The 26,282-nt window shown below is 49.0% G+C and overlaps 3 protein-coding genes across 3 annotated transcripts in view; all 3 read left to right on the top strand.

Moving 5' to 3' along the window:
- Positions 1-344: 344 nt before the first annotated feature.
- Positions 345-7,516, top strand: LOC311329765 (fizzy-related protein homolog). Its single transcript, XM_084461676.1, has 14 exons — positions 345-537; positions 641-766; positions 898-1,026; positions 1,140-1,203; positions 1,387-1,517; positions 1,783-1,862; positions 2,230-2,413; positions 2,735-2,800; positions 2,926-3,028; positions 4,213-4,397; positions 5,098-5,331; positions 6,291-6,395; positions 6,911-7,003; positions 7,154-7,516. Exons 2-14 carry the CDS (start codon positions 698-700, stop codon positions 7,193-7,195), a joined length of 1,485 nt encoding a protein of 494 aa, XP_084317802.1. The 5' UTR covers positions 345-537; positions 641-697; the 3' UTR covers positions 7,196-7,516.
- An 813-nt stretch (positions 7,517-8,329) lies between these two features.
- haus5 (HAUS augmin-like complex, subunit 5) lies at positions 8,330-19,526 on the top strand. The gene is made up of 20 exons (XM_084461652.1): positions 8,330-8,422; positions 8,611-8,709; positions 9,166-9,228; positions 9,362-9,394; positions 9,560-9,584; positions 9,734-9,866; positions 12,600-12,759; positions 13,013-13,106; positions 13,646-13,737; positions 13,872-13,926; positions 14,610-14,737; positions 15,393-15,474; positions 15,647-15,786; positions 15,948-16,125; positions 16,231-16,311; positions 16,512-16,657; positions 17,142-17,238; positions 17,930-18,068; positions 18,625-18,757; positions 19,282-19,526. The coding sequence occupies exons 2-20, from the start codon at positions 8,612-8,614 to the stop codon at positions 19,394-19,396; spliced, it is 1,992 nt and encodes a 663-aa protein (XP_084317778.1). The 5' UTR covers positions 8,330-8,422; position 8,611; the 3' UTR covers positions 19,397-19,526.
- A 684-nt stretch (positions 19,527-20,210) lies between these two features.
- sin3b (SIN3 transcription regulator family member B) overlaps positions 20,211-26,282 on the top strand; it is a 22,396-nt gene continuing 16,324 nt past the window's right edge. The window contains exons 1-9 of the mRNA XM_084461751.1: positions 20,211-20,553; positions 21,550-21,656; positions 21,900-22,053; positions 22,449-22,793; positions 23,414-23,566; positions 24,183-24,305; positions 24,559-24,648; positions 24,776-24,894; positions 25,889-26,102. Of these exons, the coding sequence (XP_084317877.1) occupies positions 20,446-20,553; positions 21,550-21,656; positions 21,900-22,053; positions 22,449-22,793; positions 23,414-23,566; positions 24,183-24,305; positions 24,559-24,648; positions 24,776-24,894; positions 25,889-26,102 (1,413 nt within the window). The 5' untranslated portion in view covers positions 20,211-20,445. The remainder of the gene's footprint in view (positions 20,554-21,549; positions 21,657-21,899; positions 22,054-22,448; positions 22,794-23,413; positions 23,567-24,182; positions 24,306-24,558; positions 24,649-24,775; positions 24,895-25,888; positions 26,103-26,282) is intronic.

Genomic DNA, 26,282 nt, shown 5'->3' with positions numbered 1-26,282 from the left:
CTAACAGTGCTAACATTACGTTACTATGCTGACGTTATATCAAACGGCAGCTAGATAGACTGGTAACGTGTATCGCTTGTACGTTAGCTGTGCATTCGCTAAAATATGGCTGTAATTCATTGAAATATTCCTAAAATTCAGCCCGGCAAACACGTTTCTCCTGCATTTCCGTCCGTTCCCTTGGTAACACACGTTGCATTTCCGTGTTATGATTTGATCGCGTCAGTGTTCCTCAAATATCCCACAATGCAGTGCGTTTCTGTCAAAACATTGCTGCCCAAACTACGGCCGAGCTAGTTGGCTACCCCGTAGAAGCATAATATAACATTAATGCCGCATCTCTGCCTTTGATGCCAGGAGTGTCCTTTATTGGAAGAGTTGTCCTAACTATGTCTGATTAGATCTGATTTTGTCTTGGTCAGTCACTCTTATCTGGGCTGGCCAGGTAAGTCTGAACACAGTTGCTGGCAAGCTAACGCGTTGGCTGTCAAATTATTGTGCCCTGGACTTCAGGTTGATTGAAAACTTGTCGGCCAGGTACTGAGTAAGATAGGTAGATTGAAAGAAAGTATTCAAGCTGTATCCATTGCTTTTTTTTCTTTTTTTTAAACAATGCCTGTGATTTGTTGGGGGAATACAGATCCATTCAAGCAACGTCGGACACATTTCCTGTGGCACTTCACATCAGTTTTCCAGGATGGACCAAGAGTATGAACGTCGCTTGCTCCGGCAGATCAACATCCAGAATGAAAATACCAGCACTATCGTAAGTCCAGAACTCCCTGCCTTTGACCATACCTCGCCACTCACTGTCTGTATGGATGCATGTTAACAGTTTGTTATTTCCCCTTGGCAATCATGGCGAACTGCTATATCCATTTCTTTCATCACATGCAGAGTGTAACAGAGGTGATAGGCCACCTGACGCCCACCAGCTCCCCGCTCTCCTCCCCCAGCAAGCACGGAGACAGGTTCATCCCAGCGCGAGCCGGGGCCAACTGGAGCATCAATTTCCACAGGATCGATGTAGGAAATTCAATACGTCCGTAACATGGATGAGTAGCTAGGCTGTAAGGATGTGGGTTGGCATCATTCTGCGACAGCTTAATGGATATGAACTGTGTGTTTTCCATGTTTAGGAAAATGAGAAGTCCCCAAGTCAGAATAGAAAAACAAAAGAGGCTACTTCTGATTCCAGTAAAGGTACGTGACTTGGGCAGCACTCACTCACAACGAGATAGCAAGTAATTGGCCCATGCCTTGGATGCCTGTAGTCCCCTCAGATAACCACACCTAGAGTTGTAAATCTTAGGGGCTAACTTGAGACAGAACACAACTAATCCTCCACGCGGCTCCTATACTCTGTCTCCCCGGTGACGTGCTCAGCGGACGGGCTGGCGTACTCCGCCCTGCTGAGGAACGAGCTGTTGGGGGCGGGTATAGAGAAGGTGCAGGACCCCCAGACGGAGGACAGGCGGCTCCAGCCCTCTGCACCAGAGGGGAGGAGCCTCTTCACGGTAGGTCTTCTCTCGCTGTCACACGCTGGTCTGGTCTGGTCCACCCTGGTCTGGTCCACGCTGGTCTGGTCCACTCTGGTCTGGTCCACCCTGGTCTGGTCCACCCTGGTCTGGTCCATTCCATGGGTGGGAATAAAGGTGGAAAACTGACCTAAGATCAGCATGTATGGGCAGGACTTCTTCTCCCCCCGAAATCTTGGGTGTTACAACACAACGTTACTCTGGGAAATGTTTTTGACCCTGTTGTTATCCCGGGTGTGCGCAGTACTCCCTTAGTACCAAGAGGGCCTCCTCACCAGAGGACACCGTCTCTCCGTATTCACTATCACCTGTCAGCAGCAAAAGGTAAACACACGATCACTCCTTACACACCTATTCTCCATCCTCTCCCTGAAATGAGCACTTGTCCACACACCCCTACATGGGATATCAAACTGCCAGTCCGACACAAGTATTATTGTATTATATTATATTGCACTGTACTTTAGATTGCTATTCTTGCACTTTGCCTTCAGCACTAGATTATGCTCTTAGTCACTTGTTTTAGAGAGAAGATGCACTTGTGAGTTCTGGCAAATAGTAGTACATTGGCTCTTCCTACCCTTTGGATAAAAGCGTCTGCTAAATGACTGTAATGCAATGTAAGTACCTGCTGTATCAGGCGAGGGCAAACTACGTCAATCATATCTGGGACTGCTTCCTGTCTTTGCAGTCAGATGCTGCTACGGTCACCGCGGAAGCCTACCAGGAAGATCTCCAAGATACCGTTCAAGGTTCTGGACGCTCCGGAACTCCAGGACGACTTCTACCTCAACCTGGTGGACTGGTCCTCCCTCAACGTGCTGAGTGTGGGGCTGGGCACCTGCGTCTATCTCTGGAGCGCCTGCACCAGTCAGGTACGGTGTGTGTGCGTGTGTGTGTGCATGCCGCAACAGCCCTACAGTATAAACGTGAATGTCTGTGACTGACTGAGTGATGAAGTTATGCAGATTAATACAAACTACCAACAATTTCGCACACCGATACCCGGTCCAGCCATATTCTAGGTTTTGACCTAGGAGGGAGAGGGAGAGGGAGAGAGAGAGAGAGAGGGAGAGAGAGAGGGAGAGTGAGAGTGAGAGAGAGCATGATGAATGGGCAGGCATGGTGGCCGCGTGCATTCAGACTATTCTATCCAACACCCTGCAGAAACCCTGTGTCCTCATGTCTTTCTGCAGGTAACCCGTCTATGTGACCTCTCAGTGGAGGGAGACTCCGTCACCTCCGTCGGCTGGTCGGAAAGAGTGAGTTCAGTGTCCCCCACAGGGAACTTTGACCAGCTTCAGAGACAACAGTGTCCCTGGTGTGCTTGCTCGGGCGGCGCGGGTCCTGTCTGCTGTCGTCTAACGCTGAGGTTGTGTGGTTGTAGGGTAATCTGGTGGCGGTGGGGACACACAAAGGCTACATCCAGATCTGGGACGCGGGGGCCGGGAAGAAGCTGTTTGCCCTGGAGGGACACACGGCCAGAGTCGGTGAGCAGACAAGGACACGCCGAAGTGTGTGTGTGCTTCATACTGTAACAGTGTCATCACCGTTACTACTGTAAGGGTTATCATGTGAGTCCGGTTACTCAGACCATACAGTCGTAGTGGCAACGCAACCAGACTTGGGGGAAAATTATTATTTGAAATCCTTTCAATTACTGTAGTGTTTCCTTGAGCCTGTAATGTCAGGTGGGTGGGGCTTGATTTTAAAAAAAAATCTATTTAAAAAAAAAAAAAAAAAAATTTAAACAGCCCATTGTTTTCCTTGTGTCAGACAAGAACAGTCAAGCACAGATGAGTAACTGAAATGATTTCAAATAGTATTTAGACCCAGAACCCTAACCTAACCCCACAGTCATTGAGAGTTTTCATTTTATTCAGAGCTTTGTAGAAGATTTTTAACTGATCTAAAGTCAAAAACAATTTGCCAAGATTCGCTCAAACAGGTTAAGTCTGGTTTATTGAGAAAACATACGAGCGCAAGGACTTCAGGACAACGCACGTGAGTGGTTTATCCAAGTGAAGTGCCCCAGTCTGGTCTTGCGCGGCCTTATATTCAAGCAATACACAGGTATGGCGCTTCCAGGATGTGATTGACTAACCCATTGTACACGTCATATTAAATGGCAGGCGTCATCAACAGTGGTCGAGAATACAGACACGTGACATGAGAAAAGGCGGTAATTCTTGCAGGGACAATGGGACAAAGGATGGTTATTCTGGAGCAGACACCGTCTAGGTCTCTCGACCTCCTGGAGAGGTCATCCTGTATTAGCACAGCTATGTGAAAGGTTGAGGGAGGTGGTGAGGTGGTGAAAACTACAATTTCTATGACAGCCTTATATTTTCACCAGGTCCCCCGCTGGCTTCTTCCCGCTCTGTCCACTAACCCGCCCCTCCCTCCCCCTACGCTCCGTCCACTAACCCGCCCCTCCCTCCCTCTACGTTCCGTCCACTAACCTGCCCCTCCCTCCCCCTACGTTCCGTCCACTAACCCGCCCCTCCCTCCCCCTACGTTCCGTCCACTAACCCGCCCCTCCCTCCCCCTACGTTCCGTCCACTAACCCGCCCCTCCCTCCCCCTACGTTCCGTCCACTAACCCGCCCCTCCCTCCCCCTACGTTCCGTCCACTAACCCGCCCCTCCTTCCCCCTACGTTCCGTCCGTCCTCAGGTGCGCTGGCGTGGAACGCTGACCAGTTGTCGTCGGGCAGCCGGGACCGCATGATCCTGCAGAGGGACGTGCGGACGCCTCCCATCCAGTCGGAGTGCCGTCTGCAGGGCCACCGCCAGGAGGTGTGTGGGCTGAAGTGGAGCACGGACCACCAGCTGCTCGCCTCGGGGGGCAACGACAACAAGGTACTGCTGCTGGTACACACACACTCGCGTGCGCACACACACACAGCAACTCTGCAACCTGGATTTGAGAGAATCACAAAAACACACAGACACACACACCTCTTCACCTCTTATGGGTGTTTGGAGCCTGGTGCATTCAGTAGCTGAGTAAACCAGACTCGGGCACGATTTTGTTTGACGTTATCACAGAGTCTGGACTTTCAGCCGCTCAGAACGATTTGAGTGGGCGGGGGTACTTGCCTTGACACACAAACTCCTTCAGCCAATTAGCCTAACAAAACATAGATCAAACTTTCGCCAAATCCAGTCGGAAGAACGGCGAAAACGTCTTTTCCGCTGAGAAACTCCGCTAGTGCATACTCTGGTTCTAAATTAATTATATTTCTGCAGTAACTGCACTTGTTGTGTTCATTCTTCTAACGTTAAGGTTACCACTGCCATTACTGTTCTACTACTAGCGTTCTCCTGTATTCTGCGTTATCATCTACGGGAACCAATAAGGGACTGGGGGCGGAACAGCAGTTAAAATGCAGTCTCCTGATTGGCGCCCCATTTTCTGGGAAAACTCTGCTGAAAGTCCAGACTCTGAAAACTCATAGTAAAAAATAAAAAAAATTGCGATGAGTCAGGTTTACCTCACGAGAGAAGAGCCGCGTCGGTTCTCACCCTACCCTGTCCCGCTCTGGGCTTTCTCCCCCAGCTCTTGGTGTGGAACCACTCCAGCCAGAACCCGGTCCACACCTACACGGACCACCTGGCGGCGGTGAAGGCCATTGCCTGGTCGCCCCACCAGCACGGCCTGCTGGCGTCCGGCGGGGGCACGGCCGACCGCTGCATCCGCTTCTGGAACACGCTGACGGGCCAGCCGCTGCAGACCACCGATACAGGCTCACAGGTCTGCAACCTGGCCTGGTCCAAACACGCCAACGAGCTGGTGAGCAACCTGGCCTGATCCAAACACGCCAACGAGCTGGTGGGTCCCGGGAGATCACCCACCAAGAGAGAGAGAGAGAGGAGATGGATGATGAATGAGTTTTGATGATCCCTGATAGAGATCGCTAACCTGGCTTCAGCCCCTGAATCGCACGCCCACTTTAATTTTTGAAATGCGATTCAGGTTCTGGAAAGGCTCTGGCCCAGAGTGATTTCTCGGTTGGAATTCCAACCAGGCCAATCAGCCTTTTTGAGTTGAATTTTGTTGAACTTTTCAGAAAAGCGCTGTGTGATGTCAAGCACCTTTCTGACAGCTGACCAATCGGACGCGGTTATATTATAGCACCACAAACTGAGCTATTAGCCCTGTGCTTTTACCCGCAACAGGAGCTCTCTGGGCCGGCCACAATGTGATGCAGCTCGGCTTGGCATAGGGGGTTCTGGAGCTTTGTAGCCTGGCTGTACGATCGCGAAGTTGTGAACAGAATAAATACCGCATACAAGCAAATATAACCTGCTCAGCTATAATGAAACTGTTAAAACTAAGATGCCTGGATAAAGAAATAATTTTCTCAGTGGGCTAGGTCTTAATATTACTAATTTCTTTGACGTTAAGGATTATTTTACTAACGGTTGAGTTGGTTAGAACGCAGGCTATGATTCACGTTGTTAAGATGACAGAACACTTGTGCAGAAAGCGCAGAAAAGGTGCAGAGGGCAGCGCTTTTTCTTAAAAAAAAGAAGTCTAGTATGAACACAGCCTTAGTGCCCCAATTTTCTAGTGCATACCGAGACTTGCGGGGAAAGTGCCTTAAATCTCGTAAGAAATATCACTGACATCCCTCCAAATGGACCATCGCTACGTCACAAGTTCTCAGTGGAGCCGAATGCATTTAGATGGTGCAGTTATGACGAAAGAGACCCTGACCCCCCCCCCCCCTCTCTCTCTCTCTTCTGCAGGTGAGCACACATGGCTACTCCCAGAACCAGATCCTGGTGTGGAAATACCCCGCGCTGACCCAGGTGGCCAAGCTGACCGGACACTCGTACAGGGTGCTCTACCTGGTGAGGAGGACGCATGTATTTTAGGGGGAATATACCTTTAATGACGACTGGTTCAGTGAGGGCTTTTGCAGCACTCCAGTTGCATTGTCTGAGTCTGACATAATAGTCATCAAATACGTCTCACCTGAAGTGGGATTTCCACCATTTTACTCGGGGGGGGGCAATGTTGCTATAGTGTTCTCAAAATAGCCCATTGTGCGCTGGTATTGCTAACAATGGCTAACTTGGCTAGAACGTTCAAAGATGGGGCGAAAGTGTTTTTTTCGCCTTTTGTTTCTGGAATGCTTTTAACTGGTATGACGTAATCCCGGGCAGAAAATCGGAGTGTTCGTAAAAGCTATAATTTGTGTCATAATCATACGGTAGTAATATTGTCAGTGGTTGTGGTTCTGTCCTGAGTGTCATCAGAGCAGTAGCAGTCAGAACAGTGTAGAACAAGGTGTGTGGTCCTACTGTAACTCTGGCTCATCCTTGGTTGTGTGTCATTACCCCCCCCCCCCCCCCCTCACATGAAGGCCATGTCTCCAGACGGAGAAGCCATAGTCACAGGGGCCGGTGACGAGACGCTGCGCTTCTGGAACGTGTTCAGTAAAACACGATCAACCAAGGTGAGGATAGTAGATAGGAACATTGTGGTTTAGGTAAAACCCTTCTCTTATTCTGGGATGGAAGCTGTGACTATCATGGTAACGGATGTTTTCTCAAAGTCTTCTGTATGAACTTCAACTTCTTCTCTGCTTGTTTTGTGGGGGTTCCAGGAGTCCGTGTCAGTGTTGAACCTCTTCACCAGGATACGGTGATGGCGACAGACAGAGACTAACACAGTATGTTAGTGATTGAATACTGTCTGTTTGACATGCAACTTCAGCACGTAACATACTCTATCTGAACACACTACTAAAGACTTAATAAGCAGTCATGGACCGAGGATTCCTTTCATGAAGGCTAAAGGAAGCTACAAGACTGTCCCTGCAAGATTGTCCCTGCCATATATTAAATTGTTAATCATGAATGTTTTGTGTTGATTTGATTTTTGCATTCCGTTTGTATGAACATGCTTAGCCTCATGTGATGTATATCAATGCCATTTACTGTACATGCTAAAATTGTGCAGAATTAAAATTGGAGCCAGAATTTGAGTTCATTGAGTTCCTAACACTCAGGTTTAATTTATTTACCATTTGAATATTGTAATTATATTATTCTAAATAAGCTTTAACGATTTATGCCCATTCAAAATGCATGTGTCATGACATCAGCTGCGTCTACCTGGGGTTCTCTAGAAAGTGTCTGAAGTGGAATTAGTGATTGGAAATAGTGAATGAATTAGGAAATGTTCCAACTGAATGGTGGATCCAATGATGTTCACCTCTTGACATTTGCTTGATTTTACTCATCATGAAGACACTTCATGACAAGACAATTTCATGCAACTGCTTCTTTGGGAGGAAACCCTTGCGAACATGGGGAGAACATGCAAATTCCACAAAGAAAGGCTCAGGCCTTCTTGCTGTGATGCGACAGTAGGTACTACACCACTGTGCCGCACTTGAGTGATTTGGGGGTTCAGGGTCTTGAGTGATTTGGGGGTTCAGGGTCTTGAGTGATTTGGGGGTTCAGGGTCTTGCTCAAGGGCACTTCGGCACACTCCAGAAGCTGGGATCGAACCGGAGACCTTGGACGGAGATGGAACTTGGCATGGGTTTTAGGGATGGGTGAGAAAATGAGGGAATGCTGCAAGGCTCTCTTTATTTTTCTTAAAGTTACTGTATCGTACAATCTTTTCTTTCTACTTTTGATAACCTAAAAGTATGTTACATTATGTTACACACTCTGGAACAGTAGGTGGCGGTATGCACTTTTACACATCGGTTTGCGATCCACAACTCAAGAAGAAGAAGAAGAACACAAGCAAACATCACCGGATATGCAGACGGGCGGGAAGTTGAATTGTCAGAAACGTAAACAACGAGCAGATCGTAAAAGTTGTCTTCGGCCCAAAACACGATACGTTATCGAACTAGTCGGCAAGTAATATTATATTTCGATTTTAACATTTACTCTCGCGGTGATAGTCAGCTAAAATAGTGATCTAACAGAAGCCTTCGCTTTCTGGCCTACCGACAAAGCGAACGTTAACTATATAAATAAAGCTTTGATTGATTGAACGTTAGCTAGTAATTCATGTCTAGCTGACGTTTGTTTGGGTTCCCAGGATGGGGGACAGGAACCTTCCTCGGGAGTTAAAGAGATGGGCTACAGAGGAATTCAGTCTACCTGCTAAGAGCCTCCCTCATGACGGCTACTTCAAAACGTGGGTTACATTCAATCTCTTCCATTCAAATCATGTGAACTCGCGCTTTATCTAGGGAAAAGGGAAAGGTCGATTATATGCACTCACTCACTCACTCACTCACTCACTCACTCACTCACTCATTATATATAGATATATATATTAGATATATATATTAGATATAAGTGGTCACCGAGGAAATTCTCTGCATTTTCCCATCCATTGTGTCCTTCCTCCAAGGGCAGCCAAAGGTAGGCAGCCATTATCAGCGGGCTGGACCAGTTCCAAGTGCTCATGTCCATGTCTTGGTCAGGGACAGGACAGTGAGGGAGAGCAATCTGTTTTATTTTGGGATTCTGGGTACTCGGACACCGTGACGCCCACCACTAAGTGATCTGAACTACAGGTTTGAAGTAAGTGATTTGGCTCACTGTCTAATCCCTGCTCAAGTCTCTTCTGGTATCTGTTTTCATCCAGTTTATGCGTTGGACCCGGGGCCTCCATATGGAAATACATCACACAACATGTTTACCAACAGAGGTGAGCGGTGAACAGGTAGCCCTGTCTAGAGACCATGCCCAGTTGCAGTTTTTTTCTGATAATAACCTAAACACACACTGTCTCTCCCCTTCTTCCTCTCTCTCTCTCCCTCTCTCTCTCTCTCTCTATGCAGGAATGTCAGGGTCATGCGTGGGAACCTTCAATGGTATCCTTTCTGGTCCAGACAGACTGGTCTGCCTGAAGTTGAAAAGTCACATTTTACATTAGACCTAGTTGAACCTACTTTAGTCACAAACTACTACTGTACATGTCTAACTGTCTCATGAGCCTCCAGTATTACGGATTTGGAGTCCTTGACATGATCTCTCAGGTACAAAGTACTGCAAGACAAGGAGGTATGACGACTTGTTCACTTCCAACTGTGTCTCTACGTCCTCCTATCTACCACATCCTGTGTCAGCTCAAAATCACTGTTGTTGACTGTGTGTGTGTGTGTGTGTGTGTGTGTGTGTGTGTGTGTGTGTGTGTGTGTGTGTGTGTGCAGTTGAGGGAGGTGGAGGGCCAGGGTGAGGCTGTGAGGTGTCAGGAGCTGCAGCAGCAGATCCAGGAGCTGAGAGCAGAGCTGACCCACCTGGACTCCCAGATCAGCGGCACCGAGGCCCAGCTGGCCAGCGAGGGTGACTGGACCACCACCACCACACACTGATCACTCATTATTCATTCATTCAGTGTTGCAAAATCCTTGCCGCCATACCATACATTTGATATAAAAAATAATTATACAAATTAGGCTATATACTGTATATTACCACCTAAAAAGTGCCAGTCAAAGCAAGAGCAAATGCAACAAAATATCAGTTAAGCGTAGCCTAATCTAGCCTATTATTTATGTAAGCTATGTAAAAAAGGCAGTGGTTGTGGTAGGAGAAGACAGGACCAGCACAGAGTGGAGGGACAGGTGAGAGAGGAGAGGATAGAGGTTGTTGAGAGGAGAGCAGGAGAAGAGAGAGGAGAAGGAAGGGGACAGGACAGTGAAGATGAGAGATTAGAAAGAGTCTGATGATTTAGAAGGTAGGAGTATGTAGTTAAGCATCAATAGGCATCAAACATTAATTTAACATTCTATCTATTATTCTCACCCCATAACTCAGAATTAAAGAAAGCATATTTCATGTAGGCTAAACATTTTTCAATGTATGTCTCACGATTTTGCTATTTTCATTCTTTAAAAGTCACCAGAATACAGGAAACTAGGTCTCTGAAACTTTCTTCTTCTGGGGGAGGACGCCCAGACCCCCGCTTTGGTCTAGAAATCCTCCCTATTTTGGTGGTCTTGAGCTTGGCACCACCACACCAAGAGATCAGTTGCACAGGAAACACTGCACACACGTTCGTTCCTTCGTTTGTTCCTTTGCAACACACAGCGCCGGGTTCTGGACACATTAAATGTCCTGGACTGGCTGCTGACGTGTGATGATTAATACACACAACTACACACAGTAGACATGAGATGGAGCCTTCACACTCCCTTCTGACCAAACTATACTATATTCATGACTTTACCCTTCACCATATGTATGAATTCACACCCATCATAATATTCTGAGTACTTTAATGTAGGCCTAAAGCCCTAACACTGGAGATGCTTTATATTAATACCACTTAAACACCTGATTTTATTATTACCAACCAGCTTGTCCTCTACTCCTACATACATACATATTTGGACATTCACACAATTTTTATCATTTGGGCTCTGTACACCACCACAATGGATTTGAAATGATCAAGATGCACTTAAAGTACATATTGAAGGTTTCATTTCAAATCCATTGTGGTTGTGTACAGAGCCAACATGATGAAAACTGGGTTAATGTCCAAATATGTATGGGCCTAACTGTTAGTGTTGTAAGGCAAGTTTATTTATATAGCACATTTCAGCCACAGGGCAATTCAAGGTGCTTTACATGAGACATTAAAAGCATTAAAACAAAAAGCAAGACATTATAGACATTTAAACAAAAAGCAGGACAAATAGAATACAGGAATAAAAGTTACAGTGCAGTATACAGATAAACATAACTCCTCTTAGAAAGCAGTGGCAAAAAGAAAAGTCTTCAGGCTTGTTTTAAAAGAACCAAGAGTTGCAGCAGACCTGCAGTTTTCTGGAAGTTTGTAGTACTTGAGACCAGTCATTACATACTCGGTCTCGTCTCGGACACAGAGGACTCGGTTTTATTTCAAGACTGGTCAAGACCACAACTGTAGGAGTGTCTGTGCGTTGTCTCATTTATTTGTTAACATCATTACTGTGACTGGATGTAAAACTCCCCGCTTCAAATGCAACCAATAACGTGTCACTAATTTGAAAAAATGTAATTGGGGCTCAGTTGTAGCTCAGTTGGTAGAGCGGGTCGTTCAGTGATCGAAGGGTCAGTGGTTCGAATCCCAGCTCCGACTGTCCACATGTCGAAGTGTCCTTGAGCAAGGAAATTGCTCCCAATGAGCAGGTTAGCACCTTGCATTGCAGCTACCGCCATTGGTGTGTGAATGTGTGTGTGAATGGGTGAATGAGAGGCCATTGTAAAGCGCTTTGAGTGCCGCTAAGGTGGAAAAGTGCTATATAAGTGCAGTCCATTTACCAATTTACCATTTAATGGTTGTGTCATCAACCCGCCTCCTGCGCTCAGTCTAATAAAGTGACTGAGGAAAATCATGAGGAATTTTTGTGCAAATCTACACACAAAAAAAGCACAGCAGTGTGTAAATACTGTGATGCTACACGACTGCTGGGACCAAGTCCGACTTTTATCGTCGTTTAGAAAGGAAGCATAAAGAAAGGTCAGCTCGTACGCTACCGAAGCTAGCTTACGTTGTGTTACTTTAGCTAAGCTGCTTCTGTATGGTGCCCTCCTGTATCACTAGGTCTTCTCAATACAGTAAACCCCCCTGCAGTGTTCATGTTGTCATGAAACATCTGGCCACAAGGTGTTAGTTAGCAGAGCTAGTCATTAATGTATTATATTCTTACAGCAGATGGATGTAGCCTAACCTACCTATTTCAAACATTTAGCCATAAACACCTTATATTCAGATTAGTGATAGGGCTGGAGTTAGTTCGGTTTTGAAAGCACAATTTCCTAAAACAAGATACAGCACTGTAAGAATAGCAGGCGCGGTTATTCTTATAGCCGCCGTAATTGTGAGGCTATAGGGCACTGTTAGAATAGGGGGCACTGTGTGTGTGTGTGTGTGTGTTCTTCATTCGTTAAAGAACAGTGTGTGGTCTGGCTCTGGGGTTAGGTGGTCTTGACTACAACACTACTAACTGTATCTGACGTGGGTTTGCGGCGATCTGGTGAACGACTCTCCCTCTCCCTGTTTGTCCGTGGCGTGCGCTGCGCTGACAGAGCGCTCCACCGGGCGCAGCTGGGCGGAGCTGGAGGAGCAGCGGCGCCGGGAGCTGCTGCTGCAGGCCTTCAGGGAACGCTGCACCAGGGAGCGCCACGCCCTCGCCGACGAGACCCGCCGGACCAGCGGGCACCGCCAGGCCCTGGAGCAGCTGGCCAAGTACGCCGTCCGCACACGAGACCACCTCCAATCTGGACCAGCTGCTGCGCCAGCTGTGTGTGCAAGCTAGTTCCTGGAAAGGGCAAAGTCAGCAAGCAGAAAAGCACTTGGCCGCACACACACACACACACACACAGGTGTAGATTAGATACAACTCATTAAAGTTATACTGTATCTTACACACACGCATTTACACACACAAGCACTACCATGGAGGTACCAGCTGGCCTGTCTGCGGTGTGTGTTGATGCAGGAAGGCCGAGGTGGAGGTGGTGTTTGGGAGCGAAGCATCTCTCAGCAGCGGCAGAGACGACCTCAACCCTGCAGGCGCCGAGCCCCAGGTCCTGGTGAGGACTTCCCACACGGGGTTACATGTGGATTGGCAAATTACTCTTATACAATATAAGCTATATATACTCTATAACAAATTATATATGTTATATATGTTATAATATAATTGTATATATATACTGTTATATTATATGTTATAATATAATGTTATATATACTGTTAATGTTATATATACTCATAATGTTATATATACTCTATAACAAACTACTCTTATACATTTATTTCTTTATAACCTTTATTTCACCAGGAAAAAAAACCCATTGTGACACAGTCTCTTTTCCAAGGGTGACCTAGAGTGTTAGCAAAGACAGACACGCCACAATGCCTCAGTTATAGCTGAGTTTTGAGCAAGAGTTTTAAATTCTCCAACGGGCACTAAAACAAAAATTTAAATGAAATGTGAAGCGTATTCCATGCCTCTGGAGCACAATGGGGAAAAGGCTAACTTGACTAGCTCTGCGTAGCAATGACATCGTAATAACATGGCAATAGCAGAGCAAGCTGACGGCTGGTGGTCTCTCTCCCCCTGGGCCAGCGCGATGTGAGAGAGCTGTGTGAGGAGCGGCTGCTGTTCTTCCGGTCTCTCCAGGAGAGTGAGCTGAAGACCAGGCCTCCGGGGACGGCACAGTAAGGACGGCCTCCCTCCAGGCTCGGCTCTCTGGCCGCCGCCGCGCTCTGATTGGACCGGCCACACACACAGTAATACACCCAGGCTGCTGGATTGTGCCGTGTTGAATCTTGTCTCTGCTGTGTCTCTCCAGTATGACCCGTGAAGAGAGGGTGGCGGTGTTCCAGCAGTGGTTAAGTTTGGTTGAGGTAGGTGGTGGTGGTGGGGTTGTTGTTGTTGTTGTTGTTAGGAAAAGGGCTACATTGTGTCAAGCACCCTGCATCGTATTCATTAATTGGGGCGGCTGTGGCTCAGGAGGTAGAGCAGGTCGTCCAATGATTGTAGGGTCAGCGGTTCGAATCCCCGCCCCTCCCGTCCACATGTCAAAGTGTCCTTGGGAAAGACACTGAACCCCAAATTGCTCCCAATGACAGGCTAGCACCTTACTTGGCAGCTGCTGCCATTTTTGTGTGAATGGGTGAATGATGGGCCGTTGTAATATTGCTTTGCTTTGGATAAAAGTGCTATATAAGGCATTTTCCATTACCATAATTAGTTAATGGCCTTGGCTGACTCTCAACTCTTTGAACACTCGCTCTTGTCAATTCCTATAAAATCCAATTAAATGGAGTAGGTGAAGCAAAGCTTTTGTGGAAACCTGCCAATGTTATGAATTATTTTTGATTGATAAATTATTGTGGCACACTTAAACACTGGTTTAAAACACTTTCTTTCAAAGATTCAAGCATATTTATTTGTCATTGTGTACAAGATGCAGACACCGTGTACAATGGAATGCTCGACTGTTTTTTTTTTTTTTTTTTTTTTTTTTTTTTTTTTTTTTAAACACCACTTTCAGTGATATGTTTGCCGTTTCCTGTCCCGTTTCCAGGAGCTGCTGCGAGGCTATCCCCCTGACCAGCTGCTGTCCGCCCTGCTGCACCTAGCGCTGCTCCAGGAGAGAGCCCTGGGGGAGAAGCTGGCCTCTCTGGATGTAGCACGAGACGTTGAAGCTCTGCGGTAAAATACAGCCAGCTCTGTTTGGCCTTGGTCCCATATCAAGCCCATTAGCCCTAACCTCGACACGCTAATGACTGAAGAGTAGAGCGTAGAGGCTCCGCCTCTCTACTCCTGTAATGACTGAAGGGTAGAGCGTAGAGGCTCCGCCTCTCTACTCCTCTAATGACTGAAGGGTAGAGCGTAGAGGCTCCGCCTCTCTACTCCTGTAATGACTGAAGGGGAGAGCATATAGGCTCCGCCTCTCTACTCCTCTAATGACTGAAGGGTAGAGCGTAGAGGCCCCGCCTCTCTACTCCTCTAATGACTGAAGGGGAGAGCATATAGGCTCAACCTCTCTACTCCTCTAATGACTGAAGGGTAGAGCGTAGAGGCTCCGCCTCTCTACTCCTCTAATGACTGAAGGGTAGAGGCTCCGCCTCTCTACTCCTCTAATGACTGAAGGGTAGAGGCTCCGCCTCTCTACTCCTCTAATGACTGAAGGGTAGAGCGTAGAGGCTCCGCCTCTCTCCTCTTAGATCTGCCCTATCTGGTCTATTGGAGCCGCAAGTCATTGCTCCTCTTGTAAGTTGCACTCCTCGACTAGGACAACACAGCCGATTCAACCACAATGTTTCTGACGTACGTACGTACGTGTGTGTGTGTGTGTGTGTTTTAGGTTTAACTATGAGAGTAACCACCTCCTGGACATCTCCAGACAGGAAGAAGAGGAGTTACCATCTGTGAAGATTCTCCTGGAGGTAGCTATCTCTCTCTCACTCTCTCACTCACTCACTCACTCACTCACTCAATCACTCACTCACTCACTCACTCACTCACTCACACACACACACACACACACACGCACTCCAGCTGATCCTCTGGAACACCCTCTCTCTGTTCGATCACCCGTGTCGGTGTTTGCCGAACCAGGAAGCGTGGGAGGGGGTGGAGCAGAGTCTGGCGGAGCTGTCCCAGACGCGCTACAGGGTCCAGCAGCTCCAGAACCAGGTCCAGACCCTCCGGAAGAAGACTCCGGGAGGGGCGGAGCCTCAGGCCGACGCCCTGCTACAGTGAGTCACTCCAGACGTTTCTCCATGTTTGTTCAGCCTCCCCACAGAAGTATTTCACCTAATTCTATTGACAGGCGGTAAGTCCAGATGACTGGGTCTGTTGTAATGTCCTCCGAAACCCCCCCCCCCACCCCCACCCCCCTCTCTCTCTGCTCGCCCAGGTGTGCGTGTTGCGAGTGCGCGTCGGAGGCGGAGCTCCAGGGCGTGATGCGGGCGGCGGTCCGGGACAGCGTCAGAGACCAGTGTCAGCAGATGGAGCAGCGGGCCAGGGACAGACAGGAAGCAGTGCGGAACCTCCGCAGCCAATGGCAGAGCATCCTGGACTTCAGACAGCTGGTGGTGAGAACAGCCAACAGCCCCCCCCCCCCCCCCCCCCAGACTCTGGTTACCGTCCAGCCTGCCTCTGTCCTGACCCATGACCCCTGTCTTCTCTTCTCCCTCCAGGACGCCCGGCAGGAACACATCAGGGGGCTGATCAAGGCCAACTCCACCGCCAAGGCCGAACTGACCCGGCAGCACCACAAGGTAGCGGAGCTAGGGGGGAAGTTAGCTCGAGCTGCGCCTCGTGGCAAAACTCGCCCCCGGAAACGGCGGCGGAACTCTGCGTTCGCCACTTTCACTTTGATTTAGCTTGAGATGTCCAGTATTCAGCCGTCTATGACTCATCCCCTCCACCAACTCCCATCGACCATCTGCGACTCTCCCCTTTACTCTCCTCTCCCCAGATTGGCCAGTTCCTTCAGACCAGTCTGGCGCCACTGTTCGGTGATGTCATCGCCGCCGCCAAGGGCCAACGAAACTCTGTCTCCCAGGAGGCCCGGCAGTTTAGCGCCGTGTCGCTCGCCGCTCTGGACTGCAGGGTGCTGGATGGGTAAGAGCAGCTTCCTACTTCCTGTTTGGGGGGAGTTAGCATTCTGGTCAGCTTTCAAGTCAGGTTGATGAACAGGAAGACAAAGAACACAGAGGCAGAGAAGATGATGACAAGTAAGTCTATCAGGAGTGTAAGGAGTTTCCCAGCAAGTAGAGTGAATTGTGTAGTGTGGACTGCACTTATATAGCGCTTTTCCACCTTAGCGGCACTCAAAGCGCTTTACAATGGCCTCTCATTCACCCATTCACACACCAATGGCGGTAGCTGTCATGCAAGGTGCTAACCTGCTCATTGGGAGCAATTTGGGGTTAGGTGTCTTGCTCAAGGACACTTCGACATGTGGACAGTCAGAGCCGGGATTCGAACCACTGACCCTTCGATCACTGAACGACCCGCTCTACCAACTGAGATACAGCCGCCCTCCAGTGTTGCAGTGATCGCCCTCTGTTTATGGGGGTTTTCAGCTATTTGTTGTGTGTTTCAGAGAGCGGAGGATCCCGGTGTCGTGGTTGTCCATCCATCGCCTCCACTCCCCCTCCTTCCATAGCCTGCGTCAGAGCCTGGCCTTCCCTCTCTACAAGGTCAGGAGGACCAGAGCACCAGCGCTGCGCTCTTCACTTGCAAAACCATCCATGCGTAGATACTGGTCCTCTGTGACGCTCACCTCTGCCCCATCTCTCACTTCCTCTCTCACTAACTCACTCTCGTTCCCTCTCTCCTGCCTTCTCTCCCTCTCCCCTCCGTTCTCTCCCTCTTTTCACCCTTCCCCTCTCCTCCTCTCTCCCTCCCTCTCCCCTCTTCTCTCTCTCCCTCCCTCTCCCTCTCCCCTCTTCTCTCTCTCCCTCCCTCTCCCCTCTTCCCCTTTCCTCTCTCCCTCTCCTCACCCCTCCCCTCTTCTCCTCTCTCCCTCTCTCTCCCCCTCTCATCTCTCCCCCTCTCCTCACCTCTTCTCTCTCTCCATCTCTCTCCCTCCCTCTCCCCTCTTCTCCTCTCTCCCTCCCATCTCTCTCCCTCTCCTCACCTCTCTTCTCTCTCTCCCTCCCCTCCATTCTCTCCCTCTCCTCACCTCTTTTCTCCTCTCCTCTCTCCTTACCTTACCCTCTCCCCTCTTCTCCTCTCTCCCCCTCTCATCTCTCTCTCTCTCTCCCTCCCTCCCCTCCATTCTCTCCCTCTCCTCACCTCTTTTCTCCTCTCCTCTCTCCTTACCTTACCCTCTCCCCTCTTCTCCTCCGTCTCCCTCTTCCCCTCCTCTCCCGTCTGTCTCTCTCCCAGGCTCCAGAGGAGCTGTGTTGCCAGGCCCTGTCTCAGCACCTGGAGCTGAGGTTCCTGCGCCAGCTGCTGCAGCTTCACTCCTCCTCCCTGGAGAACGTCCAGCGCCAGGGGGCCCTGCTGCCCGCCCCGGACCAGAAAGGTAACCGCAAACTCTTCACTCCAGCTCGGGCAGCTGACTTTGAAACCCCTCACCCCCCCCGCCGATGTGGTTGTCGACGATGTCGGGTGATAAATGGTAAACCTGGTCACGTCTGGGACTGTATTCCATCTAGGTTCTGTAAAGGAAAAATCTTACTTGGTTTAGTTTAGATTTCAAAGACCACGCTGAGTGGTCGTTCAAGCTGGTTTCAAACAAAGACAATAGTTTTATTCTATGTTACGATTTGCAAATACGGACTCGAACACAGGAAGTGAATCCGGGCTCGAGTGAGTCAGATGGAGACGAGGTCGATGGGTTATAACGTGAAAAAGGAAGTGACATAGTTTCAGGATGAAGAGGACAGGGAAGTGATGTCACACAGGAAGAATTTGTAGTTTTAACAGACTGATCTATGAGAACGAACTACAAAGTTGGAACAACAATTAAGTAGGAAAACAAAACACTTTGGTGAGACTTGAATTTCATTCACAGTTCCGTTCCACAGACGCGAGACCCCGCCTCTCTCTCTCACATCCGTTCTCTCTGTCCCCCGCAGCGCTGGTGACCAGGGTGGCCGAGGAGGACCAGGCGCTGCTGGAGAGTCTGCTGCCCCGGGTCAGGCAGCTCTCTCTGCGCTGCTCCCAGGGCCTGGCCTTCAGCAAGCAGGTCAAGACCGCCGTCTCCTACTGGTGAGCCACAGGCATCCGTGTCAAACAGCACTGCCTTATATAGCTTTGATTTGCTCTGTAAGCCTCTATCAGTGTAAGTAATTTACCAGCAACTATGTGCACAACAGTGAATTGGGTAGTGTTGTAGTGATCACTCGCTGTTTGTGGGAGATTCCAACTATTTGTTGTTGAAATCCAAACCAAATCTACCTACAGGTACGAATAAAGTAAAACTTAACTGATGAGTTCAGCTGAAGCATGGCATTCTTGTATTTCATTTTCAATTTTATTTGGAAGGGACCATGTGCAATTAAAATATAAATGTAAAAACATTTGATGCATCGCACCAGAGTTAGCCTTAGGCTAATTTGCATCTGCAGTCCCTGTAAACAGGTAACAGATTAAAACAACAAACATAATAAAACAACAAACAGAATAGCCTACTGCCTTTGCTCTCTGATGTTACTAGGCCTACTTCATGCCCTGTCTTTCGACTACTAACCCTGTGTGTGTGCGTTTGTGTGTGTGTGCTCGTGCGTGTGTAGGTGGGACCAGCCTGCCCAAGCAGCTCTTCCTGAGATGTGTAGAGGTGGGATGACCCTACAACAGTGGCTCCACAGATGGAAACTAGCAGCCCAAGGCTTCCCACCCAAGGCATGACCGGCGGGGATGATATATTCTGGTCTCCTGCAACTGTCTTAAATGTGCTTACCGCTCCTTTAATTGTAATAAAGCAAGGCTATTGGCCATGGGAGTAGGGTACTCCTCCACCACCTCCCCCTGGTAGTAGAGGGAGGAGTGATGCTATAGTTTCTATAAATTATCAAAGCGTCTAACCTTTTTGATCAGACACTATGAATTTCTGTCGTGACAAATAAATAAACGTTGAATGCTAATCAGAATCTCTCGTTTTGTCTCGCTGTGTATTGCTGAGCTAGAAAGCTGATTTCAAGTTAAACCGACGCGCTGCGGGAGTGACCGACGTCTAGATGCTCCCCAATGTTTTTTTGTTCCTCTATTCAAAGGATTTCGCATTGATTGGTGGCACGCCCTCTGATATAGATGTAATGAATCACTGATCAAAGCCGAGGTCTTCTGGTCGTCACACAATGACGTGAACGGGACTATGGACCCCGATACATGTACAGTACAATGATAAAGTCCGCATGCTACGAGTCCTCTCGTGTGACAACAATATGTTTACTAACATTTATCAGCTTGGAGTAGTAGGGCAGAGGAACAACTCCACCCCTTCCCTCCCGAGTCTGCGCACTGACCGCTCACATCGCCTGGGCTTCCGGACGCCGAGTGAGACTGACTGCACAGCTGCCGCCGAATTTAAAGAGACAGTCGATAGTTTATTAAAATAACATAACCAGCGACCATTGTCTCAAAGCTTGTTTTCCGAAGAGCCAGCCTGTCGTATCTTAGCGCTAGTTAGTCTTTAAATAAATAATGGCGTTGAATCAAAGTCGCATCGAGTAGTGCCTGGCTTGTCACCACGCTAGGGTGGATTCTCCCTCTTGCTGCGGGGCTGCTGGCTAGTCAACTAAACGAGGGACCCGACGAGGAGCAGGATCTGTCGGCTAGCCAACAGCACATAGACCCGAAGCTCCCAGCAGGATCTGTCGGCCAGCCAACAGCACATAGACCCGAAGCTCCCAGCTCATCAAGTTGCGGTGGCTTCCAGCCTCCCGACCGCCGGGATCATGGCGAAGATTCAGACCCACAGCAACACGAAACAAATAAACCAAATCCAAGACAAGGCCTATGTTGTGCAAAAGCAAGTGCAACAACAGCACTTCCAAAAGCTGAAGGTAAGAGACGGGAAGAAAAAGGGAAAAGTCTCTCTCTCTCTCTCTCTCAGTCACAACCATTTTGTGTTCCCGAGGTGGCTTTCCCTCGTCGATGCTAGCAGCTAGGCTAGCTCAACTGCTGGGGTTGAATGGAATGTGTGTGCAGATGGCTAACGTTACATTAGCAAGCTCGCTATTTCTATTTCGTCAGCATTTGCCGTTTATTCCACACGATTCAGCAGCTGTCCACTAAAACATAACGATATAGCTCTTATATTGGTTCACATTGAACTTGCATGGCTAACTAGCCCGTTAACTGGTTGTGGCTGAGCAGATAGCTCACGTTAGCTGGTAACGTTACTAGCGAACTACACGATTGTACGAAGTTCCTTCTCGCTCCCTTTCCAAGCAGAACAAAGTCGAGGGCGAAGCCAGCGTAACTGGGTCGTTAGCTATCTGACTGCTAACAGTTCAATACAAACGTCTACTTCTTTTAGGGTCTCGAAATAGTAGAGTGGTCTATATTTTAATCGCTCAAATGAATTGTTCGTGTGAGCTCCACGGTTGAGAAAAAACGACATCTTATAGGAGCGAGTTTTTTGTCTAGCTAGCACTGCAGTGGTGGTTTGTGTTTGCTTAAGCATTCATTGTCATTCTGTCTTAAGAGTGGTTGTTGCTGGTGATCTAACTATAGACAGTGTTCAATGCAAAGCTGCATAAAGGCTGCATCGGTGATCGAGTGCAATGATTCTTATTATGGCTGACAGTGGGTTCGCCAGCCACGGAAAGCAAGTCTTAGTAGACGCACAATAGGGCCATTGTCCAATAAATCCATGTTAAAACTACCTGCCCTGGTCACCGACTGCGCTGCATCCATGATCAGTGAAAGAAAAACGTCATGTGAATGTCATGTTGTGCTTTAGCCAAATGTAATTTTGCATTAGCTCGAGAAATGTAGCGTAGCGAGTAGCCCCAGTAAAGAGCTTCTGTTCTGCCCGGACTCCCTTTTCCCTTCAGGTGGAAGATGCCCTGTCATATCTGGACCAAGTCAAAATACGATTCGGCAATGACCCTGGAATATACAACAAATTCCTGGACATAATGAAGGAATTTAAATCTCAAAGGTACGGTGTCATACCTCATAAAGCTTAGAGTTGTAGCATAGGTATTATCTGGTGTGTAGTAGTAGTGGTGGTGGTGTAGTATAAGCTTTATGATTTATGGATAGGGTGATGTTAGAGGGGATTGGAGCTTTTTCTGTTTTAGTTTGTTTTGACTTGGCTAGCGTTTTTCCCCCAGAGTCTGTTTCTGCACTCGCTGCATCCCATTGAAGCATCGCTAAAACCACGTCTCTCCTCTCCTCGCAGCATCGACACACCGGGGGTTATAAACCGCGTGTCGCAGCTCTTCCATGGACACCCGGACCTGGTGTTGGGCTTCAACGCCTTCCTGCCCCCAGGCTATCGGATAGAGATACCCAAGAACGGAATGGTCTACTTGCAGTCACCTTTCTCTGCCCAGGTGCGTCAAACATTACAGTATTGAACAGAACTTTGCAGTTCATAATTTGCTCTGTATACATGTTCTGTATATTGAGAACTGCTGAATAGAATGAACCTCGTCACTTAATTTAATTTTAAGTCGCATGAGTTTTTTTTCAACCGCCTTCAGGCTTGCTTTCTACTAGAAAGAAAGGCTTTGTTGTGACGTTACTGGGTTGGCTTGTCTGGGAGAGATATTTTCTTTACTTGATGTGATTGTGTGTAATTGCATCATCATGGAGAAGCTGGAAAAAAAGTGAAAGTTTTCGAACTTTCAATTTGTGCCACACTGATCAAAAACGTAGTGTCCACCTGTCTTACTGAACCAAACACTGACCTAGACTGAAGCATGCCTCTAACCCCTGCCTGTGTCAGGTGTCTCCTGGCCAGGGGAAGAGCTTGTCCACCCCGGTGGGGAGTGTGGCCGTCGGTGCCACCGCCGCCCCCGAGGCTGGCCCTGCCCAGAGCGAAGCGGTGGCCTCCCCGGAGAGCCTGTCCTCGTCCTCGGGCCCCCCGGACCCCCCCAGCAGGCTTTCCCTGCCCCTGCCCAGCAGAGAGGGCCAGGCCCATCCGCCCACCTCCTCCGTGTCCCCTCCGGCCTCGGAGCCCAGCCCCGTGGAGTTCGACAGCGCCATCAGCTACGTCAACAAGATCAAGAACCGCTTCCTGGACCACCCCGAGATCTACAGAGCCTTCCTTGAGATCCTCCACACATACCAGGTAAGATCGTCTCACGGACACCTAGTCTAAAGATAGACTTGCTACTCTTCTGTCCGGTGAATACATAGTGTTATTTAAAGAATCTGTTTTATGTAATGAATTTGTTTGAGGAAGTGGCATGAATATTGAAACATATACTTTGTAGTAAACTGTGCAGTCTGTAGTTGTGAATTCACAGTACAGCTCAGTTCACCAACTGTGGTTTTAGAGAGAAGTTTTTTTGTCACCGTATCTAGGCCAAGGCCACATGCCACTGCAGTGGTATAATATGTAGCCTACTGTGTAACGCCACAGTTCCTCTGGTGATCTAACCATGTGTGTTTTGCTCTGCCTTCAGACTTCAGTAGTGATCTGAATTTCAGATCACTACATTTGGGTCTTCAAGTTGTTTCAGTTGTAAATTAAAGTCACTGCAAGGGGAGAAGTGTGTGGATTTATTTTTATGTCCCTATAATCAGCACTGAGTGTGTGATTGATTGTGTGTTTGTCTGTGTCCGTGTGTGTGCGCGTGCGTGCCTGCCTGTGTATTTGTGTGTGTGTGTGTGTGTGTGTGTGTGTGTGTGTGCGCGCGTGTGTGTGCGCGCGTGTGTGTGTGTGTGATCATCCCTTCCCTCCACTAGAAGGAGCAGTTGGAGGTGAGGGACAGCCGTGGGAGAGGCAGCAGTGGTATGACTGAGGACGAGGTCTTCTCCAAGGTGGCCAGTCTCTTCAAGGGCCAGGAGGACCTGCTGGCCGAGTTTGGACAGTTCCTGCCCGACGCCAAGAGATCCCTGGTCAGTCGTGCATCTCAACCCCCATATGTTTGTGGTGCATGGGCCCAGATGTGCATGGACTAAATGGATAACATGTTGGTCTTTATGAATATTAAAAAAAAAAAAATCAAAGAGAAATACCAGATTTTTTAAATTAATTAATTAATTCATTGAGATAGATGTTGTATTTTGTAAATCTCATGATTATAGTCTGTATATGATTATAATATGTATAGTTGACACGTCTTGAACAACAGACCATAGATACAGTAGCCTTATGTGTATATCCTAATTCTAATTCCTTTGTCTGTACCCCCCCTTCTCTATCTCTCTCTGTCTCTCTCTTTCTCCCTCTTTCTCTCTCTCTCTTTCTCCCTCTCCTCTTCCCCCCTTCTCTCTTTCTTTCTCTCTCTCTTACTCTCCCCCTCTCTTTCTCCCTCTTTCTCTCTCTCTCTCTCTTCCCTTCCCCCCTTCTCTCTCTTTCTTTCTCTCTCTTACTCTCCCCCTCTCTTTCTCCCTCGTTCTCTCTCTCTCTTTCTCTCTCTTCTCTTCCCCCCTTCTCTCTCTTTCTTCCTCTCTCTCTTCCTCTCCCCCTCTCTCTCTCTCTCTCTCTCCCTCCCTCACTCCCTCCCTCCAGTTCACAGGCAGCTCTCTGACGGGGAAGGAGCCTCTGAAGAGGCCTGAGGAGGATGACCTGAACAAGCAGAGCAAGAAGAGACCCAGACCCATGCTGCTGCCACACATGACCCCCCTGCTCAAGGTAGCCCACCCTCCAGCCCTGGGGACAAGGGAGGGGTGGGACCTCAATAGTCTGTCCCTGATTCCATCACCTCAATAGTCTCCTCGATTCCTTCCCTCCTACTGTCGTCTCCTTGTGCCTCTTTCTCAAAATATATTGCGCAAGATGATTTTGTTTCACTCCTGTGGAACCCTTTTCTGTACAGTATGGTGGTCGTTTTAAGTCTGTTTTGTTTGATGTTTGTACCTCTTTTTTTTCTCCTCCCACCATCCAGAAAAAGATGAAGTTTTCGTGTTCCAAAGATCAGTCCTTTGCTTCAGTAGGGAAGCACGGCGTCATGCGGGAGTTCACCTTCTTTGATAAGGTACAAAGAAGGACCACAGTAGAACCCAGTTTTGGAGGGAGTCCTTCCCTTCTACCCGCGTTCCTTCCCTGTGTTCCTCCCTCTTTATTCACTCCCTACCGTCCGTGTGCTTTTCTTTCTTTCGCAGGTTCGCCGCCTGTTCAAGAGCCAGGAAGTGTACGAGAACTTCCTGCGCTGCATCGCACTCTTCAACCAGGAGGTGGTGTCAGGAGCAGAGCTGCTGCAGCTGGTCACTCCCTTCCTGGGGTGAGTGGACCGGGGGGAGGGCAGGGGACCAAGGGAGACCCTTCACAGGGCAGGATCGTAGGAAAGACCCTCGCAGGGGGGTATGAGAGACCTTCATCACATGGTAATAAATAGAAGAGACCCCCACAGGAAAGGACAGTAGGAGAGACCTTTATAGGTCAGGACAGTAGGAGAGACCCTCACAGGACAGGACAGTAGGAGAGACCCTCACAGGACAGGACAGTAGGAGAGACCCTCACAGGACAGGACAGTAGGAGAGACCCTTACAGGACGGTAGGAGAGACCCTTACAGGACAGGACAGTAGGAGAGACCCTCACAGGACAGGACAGTAGGAGAGACCCTCACAGGACAGGATAGTAGGAGAAACCCTTACAGGACAGGACAGTAGGAGAGACCAGGACAGGACAGTAGGAGAGACCCTTACAGGACGGTAGGAGAGACCCTTACAGGACAGGACAGTAGGAGAGACCAGGACAGGACAGTAGGAGAGACCCTTACAGGATAGTAGGAGAGACCCTTACAGGATAGTAGGAGAGTGACCTCCACAGGGCATGACAGGAGGAGAGACTGTCACAGGGTAAGAATATAGGAGAGACTTTCTTCACAGGGCATACTGCCCCCTGATGTCTTTCTCAGGGAAGAATGAGTTTTGTTCCTAGATTGACTCCCCCCCCCACCCCTCCAGGTACTGCAGTGAGATCTGACAACGCGGTTACATCTCCAACCTGCCCTGACTGTAATTAATGATCACCACATCGCTGACACTCGCCCAGCCCAGTCACGTCTCCACAAGCGCTAGAGAGAGCGGAGGGAGGGGGGCCGGGGGGGGGGGGGGGGGTCGATTGGGGACGGGGAATGAATGTGTCCCGGTCGCTGCCAAGGACGCTCATTGACCGACTATAAGAAACGCCGGCACGTTCTGCCAAGCTTCCCGCGGAGGCCGCTCCGTTCATGTGTCCACTGGTTTCTTCCCCCCCCCCCCTTTACCCGTAGGAAATTCCCGGAGCTGTACAGCCAGTTCAAGTCGTTCCTTGGGGACAAGGAGCTGTCCCACAGCTTGCCCGGCCTGGCGGACCGCTACATGGAGGGGGCTGGGGGCCGCGAGGTGGACTACGCCTCCTGCAAGCGCCTGGGCTCCAGCTACAGGGCCCTCCCCAAGACCTACCAGCAGCCCAAGTGCAGCGGACGCACCGCCATCTGCAAGGAGGTACGGACCGGGGGGGTCTGGATTCCGAGCGGCAGAGCGGACCGCGTGTTCAAACCAGTCGTTAGGAGAGCATCACTGATTTCCCCTCGTTCAGCGCTGAGTGGAAGCTGTGCTTTTAGAAGCTGCCTGTCACCTCTGTCAGCAACAATGACCACAGATGACCACCGCTGTGATTTTTCT

This window comes from Borostomias antarcticus (genome assembly GCF_949987555.1).
Source record: "Borostomias antarcticus genome assembly, chromosome: 3".
Classification (NCBI taxonomy): domain Eukaryota; kingdom Metazoa; phylum Chordata; class Actinopteri; order Stomiiformes; family Stomiidae; genus Borostomias; species Borostomias antarcticus.
This window is presented reverse-complemented; position numbering and strand designations above follow the sequence as displayed.

Bases quoted from the DNA above. Each gene is read 5' to 3' on its own strand.
- LOC311329765 (XM_084461676.1), top strand. From the start codon at position 698: ATGGACCAAGAGTATGAACGTCGCTTGCTCCGGCAGATCAACATCCAG. The intron at 1,027-1,139 runs GTAGGAAATTCA...TTCCATGTTTAG, and splicing joins TCAATTTCCACAGGATCGAT to GAAAATGAGAAGTCCCCAAG. The intron at 1,863-2,229 runs GTAAACACACGA...CTGTCTTTGCAG, and splicing joins TCACCTGTCAGCAGCAAAAG to TCAGATGCTGCTACGGTCAC.
- haus5 (XM_084461652.1), top strand. From the start codon at position 8,612: ATGGGGGACAGGAACCTTCCTCGGGAGTTAAAGAGATGGGCTACAGAG. The intron at 15,475-15,646 runs GTAGCTATCTCT...TTGCCGAACCAG, and splicing joins CTGTGAAGATTCTCCTGGAG to GAAGCGTGGGAGGGGGTGGA. The intron at 18,758-19,281 runs GTGAGCCACAGG...GTGCGTGTGTAG, and splicing joins AAGACCGCCGTCTCCTACTG to GTGGGACCAGCCTGCCCAAG.